The following is a 21,178-nucleotide window of genomic DNA, read 5'->3' on the forward strand; positions in this document are numbered from 1 at the left end:
CTGGCAACTGTAGCAGGAAAGAAGGGCAAGAAGGCAGAGGAGGAGGAGCAGCCTGCAGCTAAAGCAGCAGCAGTGAAGGAGGAAGAGGAGGAGTATGAGGTGGAGAAGGTTTTGGACCGCAGAGTGGTGAAGGGAAGAGTAGAGTTTCTGCTGAAATTTAAGGGGTTCTCAGAGTAAGTATGAGTATATATATGTGTGTGTATATGTCTCTGTCTGTCTGACTGCCAGACTGTATGTATATATGCATGTGTGTGTGTGTGTGTATATATATATATATATATATATATATATATATATATATATATATATATATATTAACAATTAATAATAATAATATAATTAATAATATATATTAACGCGTCTTCAAAGTAGCCACCTTTTGCTTTTTTATTAATAAGGGAAACAATTCCACTAATTAACCCTGACAAGGCACACCTGTGAAGGTAAAACCATTTCAGGTGACTACCTCATGAAGCTCATTGAGAGAACACCAAGGGTTTGCAGAGTTATCAAAAAAAGCAAAAGGTGGCTACTTTGAAGAATCTAAAATATAAGACATGTTTTCAGTTATTTCACACTTTTTTGTTAAGTACATAATTCCATATGTGTTCATTCATAGTTTTGATGCCTTCAGTGAGAATCTACAATGTAAATAGTCATGAAAATAAAGAAACACATTGAATGAGAAGGTGTGTCCAAACTTTTGGCCTGTACTGTATAAGTTGCAGACCCGCAAATAACCTTACAATATGGCAATAGAAAAAAGGAATAATATGAATTAGCAAATAGAGTGAGAATTTATTGCCTAAAAACAAAGCCTGAGGAGATTTTCTTCTGTCTGCACTCACCTTTCCAGTGAAGATAACACATGGGAGCCTCAAGACAACCTGGACTGCTCCGACCTTATCGACAAGTACATGCAGAAACACAAGGAGAAGGAGGGCAAGAGGAAAGTTGTCAATGAGGCCTCGGGAGACTCAGAGGAGCGAGGGAGCAAGAGGAAGAAGAAGGAGGTGAGTGAAGGAAAGAGGTTACTCCAGACTGAAGAGTCACAGAAATCTAATCTCAATATTAATGAATACACACAGAGGGTTTCACAAATGTCTTTTAGGATTTATATATAAATGACTCTCCACATTGCAATAGTTAGAATAGACAGAGACCACTGAAGATATTATAAAGTTAGTTTTACTTGCAAGTAGAATCAGTTTACAGTACTCACATCACAAGTACAGAAAGTGACTAATGGTCAGCACCCTAGTTTGGCATATTTATCAGTGAAACATAATCACAATACAAAGTTTAATGTCGTCAGTTGTTATCTGGCCAGTTTAGATGTTGTCTCCTCCATCACATCAGAGTCGATGACGTCTCCCTTATCTGGTTAGAGAGACGCATGTTCTGTCCTCAGGCTCCAGACAAGATAGACAGTGGCTCCATATTATCTTGTGGAAGAGCAAGCAGTATAATATGCAAACAGTTTCAATATTAATGAAGATAATAGAATGCAAATCATAATATTTCTAACAAATATGCATATACATACAGGCAAAATATTAGGGGTGCAATGGATCCCCAAACTCACGGTTCGGTTAGGATCACAGTTTTGAGTCACAGATTGGATAAATTTTTCGGATCAGCACAAAAAAGGGAGGATATTAAATGATTTATTAAAAATTTAATAATAACATAACAATAATAACTTTCACCAGTAAATTGCTCTTAAACGACAAGAACGGATGAGAAAAGGGTATTTTACAATAACTTTGAATGTACCACAAGGATTACCTATTTCAAGTTAACACGAGCCAGCCCAATAAAGGATTTTTAAGGCCAATATTGATACAAATATTATATTCCGATATATCGGCCGATATACATAAAAAAAATAATCCATAAACGTGTAACAAAACATAAACAGATTTCCCTAACATTAGTCATTTGTAGTTATTAATGAGTCCTCACTAAAATAATGATAATGCAGTTTAAAAATAAACTTGTTTGTTTTATTGTCTCAACAGAAAATCAAAATATATTAAAGTTCTGATAAATAAATTGTATAAAAATACAAACTTAAGATATGAAACTTAAAGTCCTTTGAACAAAAACAAATCGAAGAGTGTTACTAACAGGGACGTTGTAGAGCGCCCTCTGGTGGACAAACTATGCAACGCCAAGTCTCATAACATGGTTGAAGGGTGTTTCGTCCGTTTTAATTTAATTTTTTAAATATTAATTTATCGGTCATTATAAATGCCGATGCCGATAGTTTGGAAAATGCCTAATAATGTGATAATATCGGCCCGCCGATGTATCTGTCAGGCTCTAATATATTGTGCAGCCCTAGCTACAGTAGTTTGAAAAAGTATTCATACCCCTTGAACTTTTCCACATTTTGTCACGTTACGTAAATGTATTTCATTGGGATTTTATGTGATAGACCAAAACTAAGTGGCGCGTAATTGTGAAGTGGAAGGTAAATTATACATGGTTTTCAAATTTTTTTTACAAATAAAAAAACTGAAAAGTGTGAAGTGCAAAAGTATTCAGCCCCCCTGATTCAATACTTTGTACAACCACCTTTTGCTGCAATTACAGCTGCAAGTCTCTGTCAGTTTTGCACATCTAGAGACTGACATTTTTGTCCATTCTTGTTTGCAAAATAGCTCAAGCTCAGTCAGATTGGATGGAAAGCGTCTGTGAACAGCAAGTTTTAAGTCTTGCCAGAGATTCTCAATTGGATTTAGGTCTGGACTTTGACTGGGCCATTCTAACACATGAATATGCTTTGATCTAAACCCTTCCATTGCAGCTTTGGCTGTATGTTTAGGGTTGTTGTCCTGCTGGAAGTTGAACCGCCACCCCAGTCTCAAGTATTTTGCAGACTGTAACAGGTTTTCTTCTAAGATTGCCCAGTATTGGCTCCATCCATCTTCCCATCAACTCTGACCAGTTTCCCTGTCCCTGTTGAAGAAAAGCATCCCCACAGCATGATGCTGCCACCACCATGTTTCACGGTGGGAATGGTGTGTTCTGGGTGATGTGCAGTGTTAGTTTTCTGCCACACATAGCGTTTTGCATTTAGGCCAAAAACCAGAGCACCTTCCTCCACATGTTTGCTGTGTCCCCCACATGGTTTGTGGCAAACTGCAAACGGGTCTTCTTATGGCATTGTTTCAACAATAGCTTTCTTCTTGCCACTTTTCCATAAAGTCCCGATTTGTGGAGTGCATGACTAATAGTTGTCCTGTGGACAGACTCTCCCATCTCTTGGCTGCTTCTCTGATCAATGCTCTTCTTGCCCGGCTTGTCAGTTTAGGTGGACGGCCATGTCTTGGTAGGTTTGCAGTTGTGCCATACTCTTTCCATTTTCGAATGATGGATTGAACAGGGCTCCATGAGATGTTCAAAGCTTTGGATATTTTTTTATAACTTTACCCTGCTTTAAACTTCTCCACAACTTTATCCCTGACCTGTCTGGTATATTCCTTGGGCTTCATGGTGCTGTTTGTTTACTAATGTTCACTCTAACTAACCTCTGAGGCCTTCACAGAACCGCTGTATTTATACTGAGATTAGATTACTCACAGGTGGATTCTATTTACTAATTAGGGGACTTCTGAAGGCAATTGGTTGCACTGGATTTTATTTAGGGCTATCAGAGTAAAGGGGGCTGAATACTTTTACACTCCACACTTTTCAGTTTTTTATTTGTAAATTTTTTTTGAAAAACATGTATAATTTTCCTTCCACTTCACAATTATGCGCCACTTAGTGTTGGTCTATCACATAAAATCCCAATGAAATACGTTTACATTTGTGGTTGCAATGTGACAAAATGTGGAAAAGTTCAAGAGGTATGAATACTTTTTCAAGCCACTGTACAACTGTTAATGTGTGTAAATGATTAGTAGTAGTCCCCCACCCCAGGCCAGTTCTCCTTGACTGTCCTGACAACAATCTCTTGGTGTTTCAGCTTGCTGATAGCCTGGTCGACTGCTAGTTCTTCCCTCCACTTGCGACCGGTTTGGAGTGGGGCTTTAGTGTTCTGCACAGATGGGTCCGACGAGTCATTCAGCACTAGGACAAGCCTGGCCTTCTCCTGGCTGTAGCCCAACAGGATTGACTTCAGTGGCAGTTGAAGTGCATTCCTCCCAAACAGGCCAACGCTGGAGAGGCTCCAGGGTAAGCCCAGCCACTTCCTGATGTAGTTGTTGGCTTTTGAGTCCATCTTCTGCAAAGTGGAGGTGGTTATCTCACACATCTTGAGAGGCCACATTAGCCGCCTATATAAGGTGAATTTGGTAGAACCAGATCTTGACTTTACCTGGAAGATGACTCTTGTCAATCTGTGTCAGACCTTTGGTGAGTTGTAACATTACTGTATTAGCCATGTGCTTATCTGAAAAGTCGGCCATATACAGTTTCCCAAGGCTCCGGACGGGTTGTTCTGCCAGTGTTGGGATCTTCTCACTGTTCACTATGAAAGAGATGTGATAATTTCTGGCTCCTTTGCATATAGAGAGACTCAGGGACTTAGAAGGTTTTATCCTCATCATGGCCCAACTAAGGAGTTCTTTAAAACCTCTTCATTAGCCGGTTGGTACAGGCTGCTGTTTGAAGAAGGGTGGTTACATCATCCGTGTAACTCTGCAGGGCTGGCAGTCCTGAATGTCCTCCCACCTCTCAGACCATCTGTTTCCCACCGATGATAAGGATTTCAAAGACTGCTGTGAAGAGGTTGTGAGAGACTGAGCAACCCATTGCAATGCCTTTCTCCAAGTGGTGCCAGCCTGTTGTTGCATCCTGTGTTGTGTAGCAAAAAGGTTGAAATGAGGTTCCGAATGCTGGGTGGTACGGTACAGGCCAAAAGTTTGGACACACCTTCTCATTCAATGTGTTTCTTTTTTTTCCATGACTATTTACATTGGAGATTCTCACTGAAGGCATCAAAACTATGAATGAACACATATGGAATTATGTACTTAATAAAAAAGTGTGAAATACCTGAAAACATGTCTTATATTTTAGATTCTTCAAAGTAGCCACCCTTTGCTTTTTTTGATAACTCTGCAAACCCTTGGTGTTCTCTCAATGAGCTTCATGAGGTAGTCACCTGAAATGGTTTTCACTTCACGGGTGTGCCTTGTCAGGGTTAATTAGTGGAATTGTTTCCCTTATTAATAAAAAAGCAAAAGGTGGCTACTTTGAAGAATCTAAAATATAAGTTTTCAGTTATTTCACACTTTTTTGTTAAGTACATAATTCCATATGTGTTCATTCATAGTTTTGATGCCTTCAGTGAGAATCTACAAATAGTCATGAAAATAAAAGGAAACGCATTTGAATGAGAAGGTGTGTCCAAACTTTTGGCCTGTACTGTATGTGAAAGAATTCCAGGGCAAAGGTGATTAGCTGATGGGGAATGGAATTCTCCAGGTCCGACCAAACTACATAGAGGTCTTATTTTTCCCGCTTGGCTGTCCGAATCTGCTCCCAGATCATGGCTGATTGTTCCACACGACCTGGGAACCCTGGGATGCCTGCCTTCTGGCAACTGGTAACAGTTGTTCAGGAGGTAGTTGGTTAAATGCTTGGCCCTTTCACGTTTAGAAGTACATTGCCTCTAAACTGGTTGATATTGCAGGAATTCTGTTCTTTTGGGATGAAGGTTGTCACTGCTCGGCTCCATTCTGACGGGATGTTCTGGGTCTTCCATGCTACTTTTATCAGCCTCCAAAGTAGCTTCAGCACCATGGGGCAGTTCTTATAAACCTTGTAGGGCATGCCATTGGGACCTGGTGCAGAGGCAGACCTTGCCCTGTCTACCACTATCTTGACTTCAGTCCTTTTTGGGTGGTGTCGTGTCAAATTCGAGGGCTGACTCATGCCCTGGCGACCCAAGCGTGATGTTCTTTTCTTGGTCGGTTAGCTGGTTCTTGATGTGTTCCTCAAGCTCCTCCTCGATGGCTTCCAGCCTCCTGCTCTTATCTTCCAATAGGCATCGGGCATATCTCAAAGGATCCCGAAAGAAACTCATTTGCTCCTTCTCTTTCTTGCTTCTTCACTTCCGGATCCACTCTGCCCTTCTCAGTGTTGCAAGCCAGCTTCTGATCTGGTCACAGAGCACTTTCAGACCCTCCTTTTCGTTCTCATCTGCTTTTCGACAGGACCTCCTAAGCAGCCTCCTCTCGTTCACAAGCTTGTGAATCTCTTACTCACGCCTTCCCACCTCCCTAAGGATTTTCTTCCTCTGGATTACCTCCCCAAACCTCTATTTGCCCTCCCCATAAACAATGCTGCCAAATAGGTTTAGCTTGGTGATTGTGCTGCCTCGTGGTGAATTCTCAAGGATGGTGTGCAGATCTTGGTCAAAGCTTTCCCAGGTGGCTTTTTTGATGTATTATGGCCATTTCACTTTGGCTTGTCTGGTTGGTCTCTCCCTTGCTTGTCTTATGGGGTTGCTGCAGGGTGTCTCTGCATGACGCTCACATTCTGGGCTGTGCACCTGTTGTTGACTATGGTCCTGCTGCTTGCACTGCTGCTCCACCTCACTGTGATCATCCGCAATGGTGAACGATAAATTATTGTATGGAGAGTCAAAATTGTGAGCAAGAGCAAGTCCAGGGTTTAAAGAAAGTTGTTCACTTACTCTCTCTCTCTGTTTATCTTTTGCTATAGAAAAGAAGAGGAGGAGAGGGACCCAAATGTCACCACTCTCAGCAATGTGACAAATCCTTCACAATATCAAACTATTTAAAGATTCATCAGAGAGTTCACACTGGAGAGAAGCGTTACAGCTGTGATCAATGTGAGTCAGCTTTCACACGACAGAGTACCCTAAAAAGACATCAACGCATTCACACTGGAGAGAAGCCGTACAGCTGTGATCAATGTGGGTCAGCTTTCACAATACACAATACCCTAAAAATACATCAACGCATTCACACTGGAGAGAAGCCGTACAGATGTGATCAATGTGAGTCAGCTTTCGCACGACAGAGTACCCTAAAAATACATCAACGCATTCACACTGGAGAGAAGCCGTACAGATGTGATCAATGTGGGTCAGCTTTCACACGACAGAGTACCCTAAAAATACATCAACGCATTCACACTGGAGAGAAGCCGTACAGATGTGATCAATGTGGGTCAGCTTTCACAATACACAGTACCCTAAAAATACATCAACGCATTCACACTGGAGAGAAGCCGTACAGATGTGATCAATGTGGGTCAGCTTTCACACTACAGAGTACCCTAAAAATACATCGATATATTCACACTGGAGAGAAGCTGTACAACTGTGATCAATGTGAGGCAGCTTTCACGCAACAGCATCACCTACATAGACATCAACGTATTCACACTGGAGAGAAGCCTTACCTCTGTGATCAGTGTGGGGCAGCTTTCACACGTCAGAACCACTTAAAGAGACATCAACGCCGTCACACTGAAGAGAAGCTGTACAGCTGTATTCAATGTGAGGCAGCTTTCACGCAACAGAGTCACCTAAATAGACATCAACGTATTCACACTGGAGAGAAGTTGTACAGCTGTGATCAATGTGAGGCAGCTTTCACGCAACAGAGTAACCTAAAAAGCCATCAACGCATTCACACTGGAGAGAAGCCGTATAGATGTGATCAATGTGGGTCAGCTTTCACAATACACAGTACCCTAAAAATACATCGACGCATTCACACTGGAGAGAAGCCGTACAGATGTGATCAATGTGGGGCAGCTTTTACACAACAGAGTCACTTAAATAGACATCATCGCATTCACACTGGAGAGAAGCTGTACAGCTGTGATCAATGTGGGGTAGCTTTCGCACAACAGAGTCACCTAAAAAACCATCAACGCATTCACACTGGAGAGAAGCCGTACAGATGTGATCAATGTGGGGCTGCTTTCGCACAACATAGCCACCTAAAAATACATCAACGCACTCACACTGGAGAAAAACCGTACTGGTGTGATCAATGTGGGAAAACTTTTTCTGAGAGTTGTAACTTTAAAAAACACCAGCGCATTCACACTGGAGAGAAGCCGTATGGCTGTGATCAATGTGAGGCAGCTTTCGCACGACCGAGTTACCTAAAAAACCATCAACGCATTCACACTGGAGAGAAGTATTACAGCTGTGATCAATGTGAGGCACCTTTCACACGACTGAGTCACCTAAAAACACATCAACGCATTCACACTGGAGAGAAGCCGTACTGGTGTGAACAATGTGGCAAAACTTTTTCTGAGAGTGGTAACCTTAAAAAACACCAGCGCATTCACACTGCCTCGTGAACATGTTTTCAGAGCCAAGCTGTTTCCCCCTGCGTGTATGTTATTGTGGCTACGACTACATATTACGTTCTTTCCTTTGAAGGGTTAGTCCTGTTGGGTGAAATGCTGTTTCTCATGATGCTGTGTTTTAATGAGAATAATTTTTCCATTCGTCCAGCCATCTGCTGTCAGAGCAACAGCTTGTGTTTCGGACAATTGGTTCTCTATTTGGGCTTTTGATTTTGTACAACGCAGGAATTACAGTCTGGCTGAAATGGGCTTGTGATGGAATAGTGTAACAGGACACAATTACTTTAACCATGTTCATAAAACCTGTGTTTTCCACTACGGAGTAGGGTCTCATATCGCAGCTATAAATGTACCAATTGCTGCAGTGATGTCTTTTGCCCTGTTGGAATCAGTTTGAAATTGTTGCCTAAATGCTGTGGGGATAGTTCTTCATGTTTTCATCTAGTTCCAGTTATTGACACACTGAGGTGATGTCGGCGTAAATGAGTTGACTTGTTTGTAGTATTCCCACTGGTGTAGCCTATTCTCATGTAGCAGATGTTACATACCGTTGATTTTATCCACCACTCTCTTGCCATCATCCTCATAACTTTCATAACTTACAGAGAAACCAGAATGGTTCCAAATGCCAGACTTGTTAGTTATTAGAGGATCTTCTAAATCTGGTCTGGTAATAGTCGCATTAACGTTACTAGCCATATTGCAACAAGCTAGTTCAGCATAGCCTGCCTGCCTGACTGGAGTAGTGTTTTTCATTGGGGGTGGGAGGGGCAGACAGCATGTTGCCTGTTACGTCGTTTGGGTTGCCTTGTTGAGTGCAGCGGCACTGAGACATTGTATTTCACACATTTTAAGCTCTTTATTTTCAAAAGCAAACAGGATTAGTCCAACAAATTGTTCGGTTTTACCTAATCGAAAGCCTTATACCGAACGGTTCAATACCAATATGTGTATCGTTACACCCCTACTTATTTGTGTTAAATGAATAAGTAAAGGAAACTAGAGATCTGAAAAAATTGCAGTGTTAATCTTGAATGCTAAACGTCTGATGCTACAATGCATTGCTGGCTTGAATGTCAATGATAGATAGATAGATAGATAGATAGATAGATAGATAGATAGATACCTTAAATTGTCACATGTCAGACCTGGTGAAAATTGAAAAGTTCTGCAGTGGTCTGCCTTAATGTCCCCTAATACACACCATGGTTTGGATAAAGTTTTTTGACGAAAAGGTTCACAAATGAAAACAATGACTACATATCATCAGATAATTTTGAAAAATATCTATTTACATGTTAAACAAATTAGACTAAAAGATGATACAGATAGAAATTAAAATATTGCAACACTATGCAGCAAAAGACACAATTTCAGGGTAGTTATTAGGGCGGCATGATATGAGGAAAATATGCCCTAACGTTGTTGAATATCACAATAATTATATTGTGATAAACATTAAAATGTACTCAGTTCTGCCTTTCTGCTGCTTAGTATTTAGCTAAAATACAAGAAATTGCTCGTTGAATTCAAAACAAATGAAAGGAAAGCGTAGCCATGGTGTGCTTTGTCAATTACATTTTTTTGCCAAATGTTAACGGTTCAGCAGATAAAATTCCCATAATACTATACTATACTCCATACAGAAAATTACATGTTATTATTAATCTCAACACTGTTTCCTTCTACGTCCTGTTAAATCACATAAGACTAGGGCTATCTAAAGTAAATTCTTGTTCATTTTTTAAAGTGTTTAATCCATATTTTTGGGGTTCCTAAACATAGCCTACTGTTCTGTACTATACATGTCCTGTTGCACTCATTATTGAATGTTAGGTGCAGAAAAGCTGCAACTACACTGCATTGCTGGCTTGAATGTGAAAGAAGGATAGATAGATAGTAGAAGATTCTTTAGCATTCACGAAATTTGGTAGGAACTACTTCGCATTTTGGCTCAACCATCGCATGGTGGTTCTATAGCACCCCATTATTAATTTTAGCCTTTGATTGTATTTTTGACACCTTATATATATATATATATATATATATATATATATATATATATATATATATATATATATATATATATATATATATACTCAAAAACGTACCAAAGTTGGCGCACAAATCAAAAGCTGTGGGCCTGCAAAGACTAAATGACAATTATGACCATGCATGTTTAGGGGCTCCATAGCGCCCCTTAATGCACGGAATGTCTCAATTTGGACATAGTTGCTCTGAAATTCAAAACACGTTTTGTCTCATAATTTCAGACATATTTAAAATTTGCTTTCATTAGCTCCGGCAACAGAAGTCAGCCATTTAAAATGTTATACTACTTACTTCTTACTTAGGCCTTTAGATTCCCATAGGAACATAGGCCATTGACGAAGCTTTTCCATCCTCTCCGGTCTTGGGCCCTCCGCTCCAGATGTTGCCACGTCAGCCCTTCTTCAGCTCCTGTTCTGTGGTTCTGCTCCAGGTGGTTCTCGGTCTGCCTCTCTTCCTCCTGCCCTGTGGCTTCCATGTCAGCGCTTGTTTAGTGATTTCTTTCTTTCTCCTGAGTGTGTGCCCTATCCACTTCCATTTCCTCCTCTGGATTTGCATTTCTATTGGGTCTTTTTTGGTGAGTTCCCACAGGTTGGTGTTAGAGATGGTGTTGGGCCAGTATATTCCTAGGAGGCGTCTGAGGCACCGGTTGGTGAAGGTCTGCAGCTTATTGAGTATGTTGGTGGTAATTCTCCGGGTTTTTGAGCCATAAAGTAGAGTGGTCTTTATGTTTGAGTTGAAGATTTGCAGTTTGGTCTTGAGTGACAAGTTTTTTGCCTTCTAATTGTTTAGCATGTTGAATGTTGTCCTTGCTTTTCCGATCCTGGCAAGGACGTCGTCCTCCGTGCCACCTTCCCCTGAAATGATGCTACCAAGGTATGTGAAGCTGTTTACATCCTCTAGTGCATTTTGATCCATGGTTATGGGTGTGTTGATACGCAATACTTTAGTTTTTAATGAGTTTATTTTGAGACCGAGCAGAGCAGCTGTTTCCTTCAGTTTTCCAGATTTTTCCTGCATCTGTTGGTGTGTGTGAGCCAGTAGTGCCAGATCATCAGTGAACTCAAGGTCTTCTAGCTGCTCGGTCAAGCTCCATTACTTGCCGGTTCGTCTATTGTTGGTTGTTTCTTTCATCACCCAGTCTATGCAGAGGAGGAAAAGAGAGGGTGAGAGTAGGCACCCTTGCCGCACACCAGTCAGGACCTCAAATGCCTCCGATATACATCCTTCATAGAGAACTTGACATCTCGTCCCTTGGTAGGTGCTCCTTATGATGTTGATGATCTTTGCTGGGATCCCATAATGAGCCATCAGTTTCCACAGCCTTTCCCTATCCACACTGTCAAAGGCTTTTTCAAAATCTATGAAATTCACATAGACAGGCAAGTTCCATACGATGAACTGTTCAATAATAATTCTGAGGGTGGCAATTTGGTCTCCACAGGATCTGTTGTTCCTGAAGTCAGCCTGGTTTTCCCTCAGTTTCTCATTGACCCCCTTCTGGAGCCTCTCGAACAGGATATATTATTTAAGTGTTATGGTCTCTTGTTATTGTTTGGTAGTTAAACGTATTTTGTCCTTTGTGGACTTTTCATTTAATGATCTATATTTTACAATTTATTTTCACGGTCTGTATTTTCTGTGACTGAATGTGGTTTTAAATCTGTTGAGGTCTGTTCAGACTGAAAGCAAAGACACTGATGTTGTAATACAAAGTCAGAAAATAGAAAGCAAACAGCTGATTTATTAATCTGACTTGTAGAATAACGTCAATGATTCGATTGTTTTAATTGTTTTGGAATGTGGAACAATTTAATGCCATTAAATGAAATAAAACAAGGCCACACACAGATTTGACTTGATTTGATGGATTTATTCTTCCTGTTGTGTCTGTATTTAAACTCCTGATTAAAAGATAAAGTTTCCATCCACTAAAAGTTGTGTTGTTGCCACTGACAGACTCAGATTATTATTCTAAGTGTCTGACAACATGCATCATCAGAGAGGGGTAGTACCATTGATTTATTCCAGTGATAGAGTCATGTGAGACATGGGATAATCTGGTGATGATATTGTGACAACCAGACTCTGATAAATGATGTTGGGGCAGCTTTCACAGCGGTGTGGCCGCGCTCTTTCTACGGTTTTATTACAGTTTATTTCCAATTGCTAAAACACAATATTGCAAACTAGGCTGGTTTTTTATCAAAATACTTAACTCAATTCACAAAACCATACACTAAATTGCAAAATACCTCATATATATATCCTGCAAAATGAAGTACTGCAACCAAAACTACATCTAGCATTATCAAAATCTAACTTTTGCACCAAACGGCACACACTTCATATTACCAGATGTTTGTCTAACCAACTACACACTGTTGGTCATCATGAAAAGCTCTCTCCTCTTTAGTATGCTTTGCCATAATACGAAAATAGTTCTTCAGATTGTTCACAGAAATATTTACAGATACACACACATGCTATTGAATCATTTTTATTTTCTTATTTTTCACCAAAAAAGTCACTGCAACATATGCACAGCAGATATATTTACATTGGACTGAACAAAAATATGCTCACAAAAAACAGACAATTGAAAAAGACAATTGCAGAAAAAATATATAGAATAACAAGAGACATCATAGTGCTTACTTCCTGATTGAAGTGGTAACAAAGAACTCCTCCTCCTCACTGATCACCAGAGCAGCGTTTCCTCCTGTAACTTAATGAGATCACAAGATCCAGGTCCTGACTGGGAACTACTGGGTGGAACGATGCACAGGAAGCAGAACGCTGCTTTCACTCCAAGTCCTTCTGCAGTTTGAAGACAGACTGGGACTAGAAATGAGATGAGGCAGATAGGTAAGAGTTGAGTTAGGGCAGCAGAGGAAGCAGCAGCCATCTTTACTGATCACACACACACACACACAGAGAGAGAGAGAGAGAGCACTGACTGACCTCAGTCTACTTTATGAACTCTTCTCTCTCTGCACCGTCCCACTATTTCTACCCTCATTAAGTAACAGAAAGCCTTTGACCTGTTTGTTGGTCATTGTTATATTCTATATTTATTAGATATGCAGCTATATTTGGTTCCTAATAGTTAAATGTGTATGTAGATCTCTCTGTGTTCATCTTTATGTCTGATTCTGACACTTATAAAAAATATTCACACACATATATTCTGAATTTGAAGTCACACAAAGAAAAAAAACATGAGAGCTTGTAAAAAGAAATCTGAACTTGTAAATTGAAATTTTCACTTGTAAAAAATATTCACACACCTGTATTCTGAATGTGAAGTTGCCAAAAAAATATTCACAAATGTGTAGATTGGTATTTGCATGAACAAAATGACAGCTGCAAACTTAATGCAACATTTACTCTTGTATTTTTGTTTGTACTCCGGTTCATTTTCCATCACAACCACAACTCAGTGATTACAACCTCTAACCAACCAGCCTGCTTCTAAATAAATACCTTTTAATTATCTAAACACTTTTTAACAGTCAGACTGAAACACTGGCGGTGAGCTCCAGGTCCTGCAGCCGCAGACGGACCCTCACCAGCGGGTAACATGTGCCAAGTTCTGCATCCCAGCCAAGACTTGCATCCACAAGGGAAAATAATAAAGGTATTTATTTAGAAGGAGGCTGGCTGGTTAGTTAGCTAATGCTAGCTTGCTATTCCACCAAGCTTCCATGCTACATAGCTAAATAAGCCGGACAGAGTTGTCCCTCATCTGGCGATAGAAACCCTGCTTTTGCTTGTTGCAAAAGTGGAGGCGCAGATTGGCCACTTTGTGATGCAGAGAGAACATATGTGAAGTTGCAGTGACAGAGTCCAGAGGTTGTAATCACTGAGTTGTGGTTGTGATGGAAAATGAACCGGAGTACAAACAAAAATACACAGCTGTCATTGTGTTCATGCAAATACCAATCTACACATTTGTGAATATTTTTTTCAGCAACTTCACATTCAGAATACAGGTGTGTGAATATTTTTTACAAGTGAAAATTTTAACATACAAGTTCAGATTTTTTGTTCTGCAAGTTCTTACATTGTATTCTACAAGCTCTCACCTTTTGCACCATATTTACCTTCATACTAGTCTTATGTGATTTAGGAGATAGAAGGAGTTGAGATTAATAATAACATGTAATGTTCTGTATGGAGTATAGTAAAGTATTATGGGTATTATATCTGCCGAACCATTTACATTTGGTAAAAAAATTTGAAGACATAATTGACAAAGCACATGGCTACACTTTCTTTGTATTTGTTTTAAATTCAATGAGCAATTTGTTGTATTTTAGCAGCAGAAAGCCAGAACTGAGTACATATTAACATGTTTATTTATTGCAAATAATATCATTATCGCGATATTCAACAATGATGGGGCATATCGCCTCATATTTTCCTCATATCATGTCGCCCTAATAACTACCTTGAAATTGTGTCTTGTGCTGCATAGTGTTGCATTATTTTCATTTCTATCTGTATCATTGTTTAGTCTAATTTGTTTAATATGTAAACAGATATTTTTTCTAAATTATCTGATGTTATGTAGTCATTGTTTTCACCTTGGTTTGACTAGTTTATTACTGAACCCAGCCATCATGCACCGCGCCTTCACATCCTGCTCCACCCACCCCCACCTGTGGGAAACACTGTTAAAGGCTGCAAAGTTTTGAGAGTTTTTGTGCACAATAAAGTCCTTAAATGTGTTTGCAGAATAAAAATTTGTAAAAAAAAATCCAAGATGATCGACTTCCTGTCTTTTTATACATGTTCCTAAAGATGAGAACTATGTTCCAATAAAATTCTGTGTACGTCAAAGAACCTTTATCCAAACCATGGCGTGTATTATGGGATGTTAGGGGAGAACACTTCAGAACTCTACATAGGTCAAAGGTCGGATCACCTGTTTTGAACAATGGATGCCAACAATAGACAGAGAGCAAGGGAAGGAGGAGGGAGAGGCAGGGGACAACAATGAGGAGGAGGAGAGAAAGAAGGAGAGCCATCTCTGATGAGATCAGGGCCACACTTATTCATCATGTGATCAACCACAGATTGACCAATGAGAGAAGCCCATCTTGAGTAGCTTTACAGTGGCGTCCATACTTCAAACCTTCAGAAATAAGAACAGGCATGCAACTATCTAATGACTATTTCAGCATTATAAATCAACAGGACTTTGTTTTGCACAAAGTGCATACAATCCCCCAATAACTATTTTCTGTTTTACTGTAACATTACATTGTTTTTTACAGTGCACTTTTCATCCTCTCTCAGCAGATGACTTTCTCTCTACAACATTGTAAATGTAGATATAAGCCTATGAAAGACAAAAGAGCTTTAGATTTAGAACAACATGGTATTCAGATTCAGACACAGTTGCTATGGATGAACATTATGGTTGGAGACAAGCCATTGTTGTGGGAGGAATGTGTTAAAAATGGGTTAATTTTTGTCAATGACCTTTTAGACTTATCTGGAGATGTTATTTCTTATGAAAACTTGAGAACATTTTTTAGCATTTCTCTCGATCGGTTACAATTTAACCAGCTTATTTCTGCAATTCACAAAATTTGGAAAAAAAAATTACAAAATGGTATGAAGAATAAATTAATGGTTTGTCTCCCACCAAAAAGATGTTTAAAATGGTTATCTGGTGCAAAGATAAATAAAATAATATATATTTGGAAATTAAATATCACAGGCACTCGCTTTTTCCACACAGAACCTGCCTGTTTTGGGAAGACGAATTTAATGAACCAATTTTGATTGAGATTACTTTAAAACAATCTATAGAACTACAATTGATTCATATTCCAGAATATTTCAACTGAAAATCTTTTATAAAATTATTGCAACAAAAAAGTCTCTGTTTAAATGGCAGATAGAAAAAGCCCCTTGTTGTAGGTTCTGTGGGGATGAGGAGGAAGACCTGATGCATTTGTTTTATTTTTGCCTGCATGTGGCTAAATTTTGGGCCAATATACAGATATGGTTAAGGTCTATAGATATTGTTTTGCGAATCACACCTCAGAATATTTTGTTATGTGTATTTGATGGTAAATGCAAACACTTTTTGAATATGATTATTTTGATAGGTAAAATGGTTATTTTTAAAGCTAAAACTATATCAAATTTATGTATAAAACACTTTAAGAATAGAGTTTATTATCAGCATATGCTAGAAACAATTATAGCAACAAATAACAGAATAACTGAGCATGAAAAGAAATGGAATGTCTGTTTACTTGAATTAGAGGATTGATTTATGTTAATTTTTTATTCTCTTTGTTATTAATTTTGTTTGCTTTGTGCTTCTTTTTATTTATAGTTTGCTTTATTGTTAAAACACTATGAATGTGGGGTTGGTTGTGGTATGAATACTGTACATGGGGGAGTGTTAGGGGTGGGTGGGGGGTTTGAAGCTTGTTTTGTCTTTGTAATTCCTAATTTGTTGTACGTATTAGATTCTAAAAAAAAAAAGAAGAAAAAAACAACAACATGGTATATCCAAAACTTTACTATTATGAAAAAAGTGTTTGCCATTTGATGCAAATGCTTCATTTTGAGATGTGTCTATGGCATTTTGAATGCAGTGTTCCATTTTGAAGATGTGAGACATTTTGCATTTTGTGTGCGCAGTTTTGGGAATTGTGTGTAGAGTTTTGAAAAAAAGGAGACATATTTTTGAAAACGTGTGTAAGCAGTTGGAGAAAACTGTAAACTGTCCTACCACAAAACACGTTGCTTAGGTTTTTATGATGAAGGATTTATTGGAGGATGGGAGTTTTAAACTACATTAAGAACAACATCACGTCTCTCTCTTAAAGCAACAGCACAGTCTGAGTTTAAGCTGAAAAAGCCTCAATATATGAAATTCCAATGACTCGGTCCTGTTATCATGTTAGAGGGAGAGGACCTGCAGTGTTTATCAGTGAGGGAGGAGATTATCATGCTGCTGCTGCTCAGAGACAAGTCTGGTTTGACTGCTCTGCTGAGGGTTACTGATGACTAAAGTCACGGTAAACAGCCAAATGGCACTCTACCCCAAAACACATTGGTCAGGTTTTTATTATTAAGGATTTGATTGGACTTTGGGAGCAGGCATGGCGCCAGGATTCCAGTTTTGGATGGGCCAGACCAATTGTGGGTGGGCCTTAAATTAAAAACCTTATCAAATCCCTGTTTAACCTAATACAAATGACTGGCTAATATACGGTTATATTATATAATGTATATTATATGTGCTTACATAATAAAGATTGTAATAGCTTGATGCTACTGTATTTATATGTTGTTGCATTGTAAAAAGTTTCGGTGCAAAGGACGGACCTATCCGCGATCGCTCTCCTTGGTTCTGCCCAAAAGAAGAGCGCTTTGGACTCTCCATTACCACCATACCTGGCTGGGCTATAGCGCATCTCTCCTAACCTCAGGCCTATAGACTGTAAAAGTGGTCAGGAATCTAATATGTCCCCAAAACATAGTTTAGTTCTGATCGTATAACATGAGGCCGAGTATTTCACAATTCTTTTTAACTGTTTTAAGTTTTCAACAATATACAGATCAACAACACTGCCCGACAGTTTCCATCAATACTCGGCCACAGAACGTGTTCATTGACAACGTCATCTGTCATGTAAAACAAGACTCAAGTTATTTCCTTACTTTAGTGTGATGATTCATGTTATAAACATGTTTAACAAAAATAAATAAATCGCATTAATAGGCCTAAAGCATTATTGACCATAACAAGAGAAAACCATGAGGGAAAACAACGTGACAACAGTAACAAGCTGTTATAGAAATAGAACTGCGCCTGCAGCTCTGTAGCGGGTTATGAATTGATTATTTTAATCCATATATCTCATATAACGACATAATACAAAACAGGCAGAGTAGCCTTCACATACCTTACTGTTATCCTCTGGCGGTCCTACACAATTAAACTCAGCAGAAGAAGTGACCAGATACTTTAGCACTGGTTGAGTTGCTAATGCACGGAAGACCGATCCACAGGGCTATATCCATAGGGGCTATATCATCCACTCGCGAGGCAGAGGCAAAGGCATTAGCACCGGCGCTGGCCGCGCTGGCCGCGCTAGCATCGCTAGCATCGTTAGCATCCTGCGGTGTCCGAGACAAAGATGTGCTCGGCGTTGTGGATCTCAGCTCTCCTTCATCTCCTGGTTGCAGCGATGACTCTGAGAAACAACGACTGTTGCAACATTGTCCTTTACTGGAAATGATTTTCACACTCTCAGATCACTGGGAGCTAACCTAGCCTAGCCTAGCCTAGCATACCTACAAGCTACATCCGATCCGAACCTTACTGTCTGCTGAACTTGCGCAGAAACATAAAAATAGACATTACCAGTTTTTTTAAATTGTTTTTGAAAACTAAACATTTAGACTATTTTAGCACAAATTATGAGATTATTTACCGATTCTTAATAATTCTTCACCAAATTATAATATATTAATTAATTAATGTTTTTTGAGGAAATGTTTTGGGTGGGCCTGTTGAAATGTGGGTGGGCCTAGGCCCGTCAGGCCCACCCATAACGCAGTGCCTGGTTGGAAGATTTATCTGTGTGCAGCAGAGCAGCTCAGCTGATGAGTTCAGACAGATATGAACTTTGAAATGCCTTACCTCAGCTGACCCAACTGACGGGCTCTCTCACACACACACACACACACACACACACACACACACAATTTACAGGAAGCAAGTATTATAAGCCAAATATAGCTGCATATATAAAATATTTAAAGGTGCAATATGTAATACTGACAGCTAGTGTTTAAAATAGTTACTGCAGTACAAATTCACCCAGTTAGGGTTGAAATACTCTGCCTCAATATTTAGACGTTAAAATGGTTTTATCATTGAGTTTCAGGGAAAAGATAAGCAGCGTTTATCAGTGAGAGAGGGAGAGTTTATGGTGCAGCTTCTGCTCACTGACCAAAATATAGTTAAGAGTTCAAACTGGGTTTGGGTTTAGTGTTATACAACCTGTTCAAGGCCGGACTGTTGCACTGGACAGATATTTAAAAGATTAGTTCATGTTTGACTCACTTCACACTGAATAAATTATGTTTTTTTGTTCCCAAACAAGGACAGTCAGCAAGAACCAGTGGCCTTTGAAACATTGTTTATATGATAAACAAATAAAATGATTAGGTAAAGTCAGCCAGTCAGCCAATCTCCACCCTGGAGCCCAGAAACCCCCGTGCCTGGAGAAGCTCTAAAGAGACAGTGGAACAAGTTGTTCTCCAGGCAGCCCAACTATCCTACACCCCCGAACAGCTCCGTGTACACATCACAGGCTTAGGAAACACCGGAATCAAACGGCTCTGGAAGAAGTACAATGGGACAGACTGAAAAACCATCCAGAAATCCCAGGTCACTCTCCTCCTGCTCAAGGAACGCTAGCTGTCTGGACACAACCACAGGTGTCCGTGGAGGCAAAGGACCAGTCCACCCAGCACGCCCCGCCAGGTCGGTGCCCAAAATCACAACAACGGCATCAAAATGGCAACGCAGGGCGCATCCCTACAGGGACAACGCATTGTACCAGTGCCCAATCAACGTTTTGAAATGAATGAACGTCCGTTACATTACCAAATGAGTTGCTACAAAGCTAATTAAGACTATCAGCTCCACACAACTCTCTCTGTAACTCTTAGTAGGACTATCTTCACAAGATTGTGGCGTCCAGTGACTTTACCGCACAGAAAGATAATGAAGATAATGACCTCTTCTGAGGAGTCCATCATGTTTTTTTAATTCCTCTGTGTCCTTGGCTACTAGCAAATGCGTGGAGGAGGGGTGTGCCATCACGGAAGGCTTGTATCATGTGGACGCGCCCACAGTGTTGTTGTTATTAGATAAGATAAGATAAGATCATACTTTATTGTCTGTTACACAAGGATACAGAAATACAGAAATAGATTATTTTATAGATAGGAGTCGGACCGATGTGTCACAATCAAACTCTTGGGCAATGGATCATTATGATTTTCAGCAGATGAACACGCACACACACAGGCGCACATTTTCCTAAATGGGGACTAGACAATTTTCCATAAATTAGTTTTTTCCTTTTTGTTAGCTCTCCGTTGTTTGTGAATACAATTGCATCAGTTAATTTTGACCTGGGGATATCCTGGCTAATAATTGTCACACACCAGCCATTCATCCAAAACAACTAATGATTGTTGATCCCCATTTTACTCAGAAATTAGGTATAGTTTCATGTAAAGGAGGTCTGTTGACCATGAATGGAAAAATTTATTGTAAAACTAGTTGTGATGAGTTGGAATAAAGTTGGATAAAAGTGGTAACACAGAATTGAGTGATTAATTATAATTGTCTATGCTTTATAAGCAAGCAAAGCACACCAGGTCACTTTATATACTATTGTGGGTCTCGAAAACAACCTCTGATGATGCAAAAATCGTCATTTTGCATCATCAGAGGCTTTTTTGTTTATTTTTTGTATTTTTTTATATTTTTGAAAAAATAAGTGTAAAACTAGTGGTGATGAGTTGGAATGAAGTTGTCTAGAAGGTGTAAAATAGAATTGGGTGATTATTTATACTTTATGCTTTTTAATAGGCAAAACAGACCAGGTCAATTTTGACCTGGGAGGACAACAGGTGGGATTATTGGCTGCCATTAAAAAATGTAAATGGTTTCAAAACAGTATCCTGACTAAACTTTGACTTATACCAGTCTGTGATAACCATCAACATATGTTCCTGTTGATATCAATGTTAGTCAAAA

The 21,178-nt window shown here is 39.4% G+C and overlaps 1 protein-coding gene and 1 long non-coding RNA gene across 2 annotated transcripts; both read left to right on the forward strand.

Moving 5' to 3' along the window:
• LOC114574048 (zinc finger protein 665-like) lies at positions 1 to 8,374 on the forward strand. The gene is made up of 3 exons (XM_028606342.1): positions 1 to 173; positions 857 to 1,013; positions 6,682 to 8,374. The coding sequence occupies exons 2-3, from the start codon at positions 918 to 920 to the stop codon at positions 8,302 to 8,304; spliced, it is 1,719 nt and encodes a 572-aa protein (XP_028462143.1). The 5' UTR covers positions 1 to 173; positions 857 to 917; the 3' UTR covers positions 8,305 to 8,374.
• A 2,036-nt stretch (positions 8,375 to 10,410) lies between these two features.
• On the forward strand, positions 10,411 to 12,212 carry LOC114545298 (uncharacterized). The gene is made up of 2 exons (XR_003690865.1): positions 10,411 to 11,238; positions 11,362 to 12,212. It is a non-coding gene; the product is annotated as an uncharacterized LOC114545298 (long non-coding RNA).
• Positions 12,213 to 21,178: the final 8,966 nt, after the last annotated feature.

Source organism: Perca flavescens, chromosome 19 (genome assembly GCF_004354835.1).
Source record: "Perca flavescens isolate YP-PL-M2 chromosome 19, PFLA_1.0, whole genome shotgun sequence".
In the NCBI taxonomy this organism is placed as follows: Eukaryota; Metazoa; Chordata; class Actinopteri; order Perciformes; family Percidae; genus Perca; species Perca flavescens.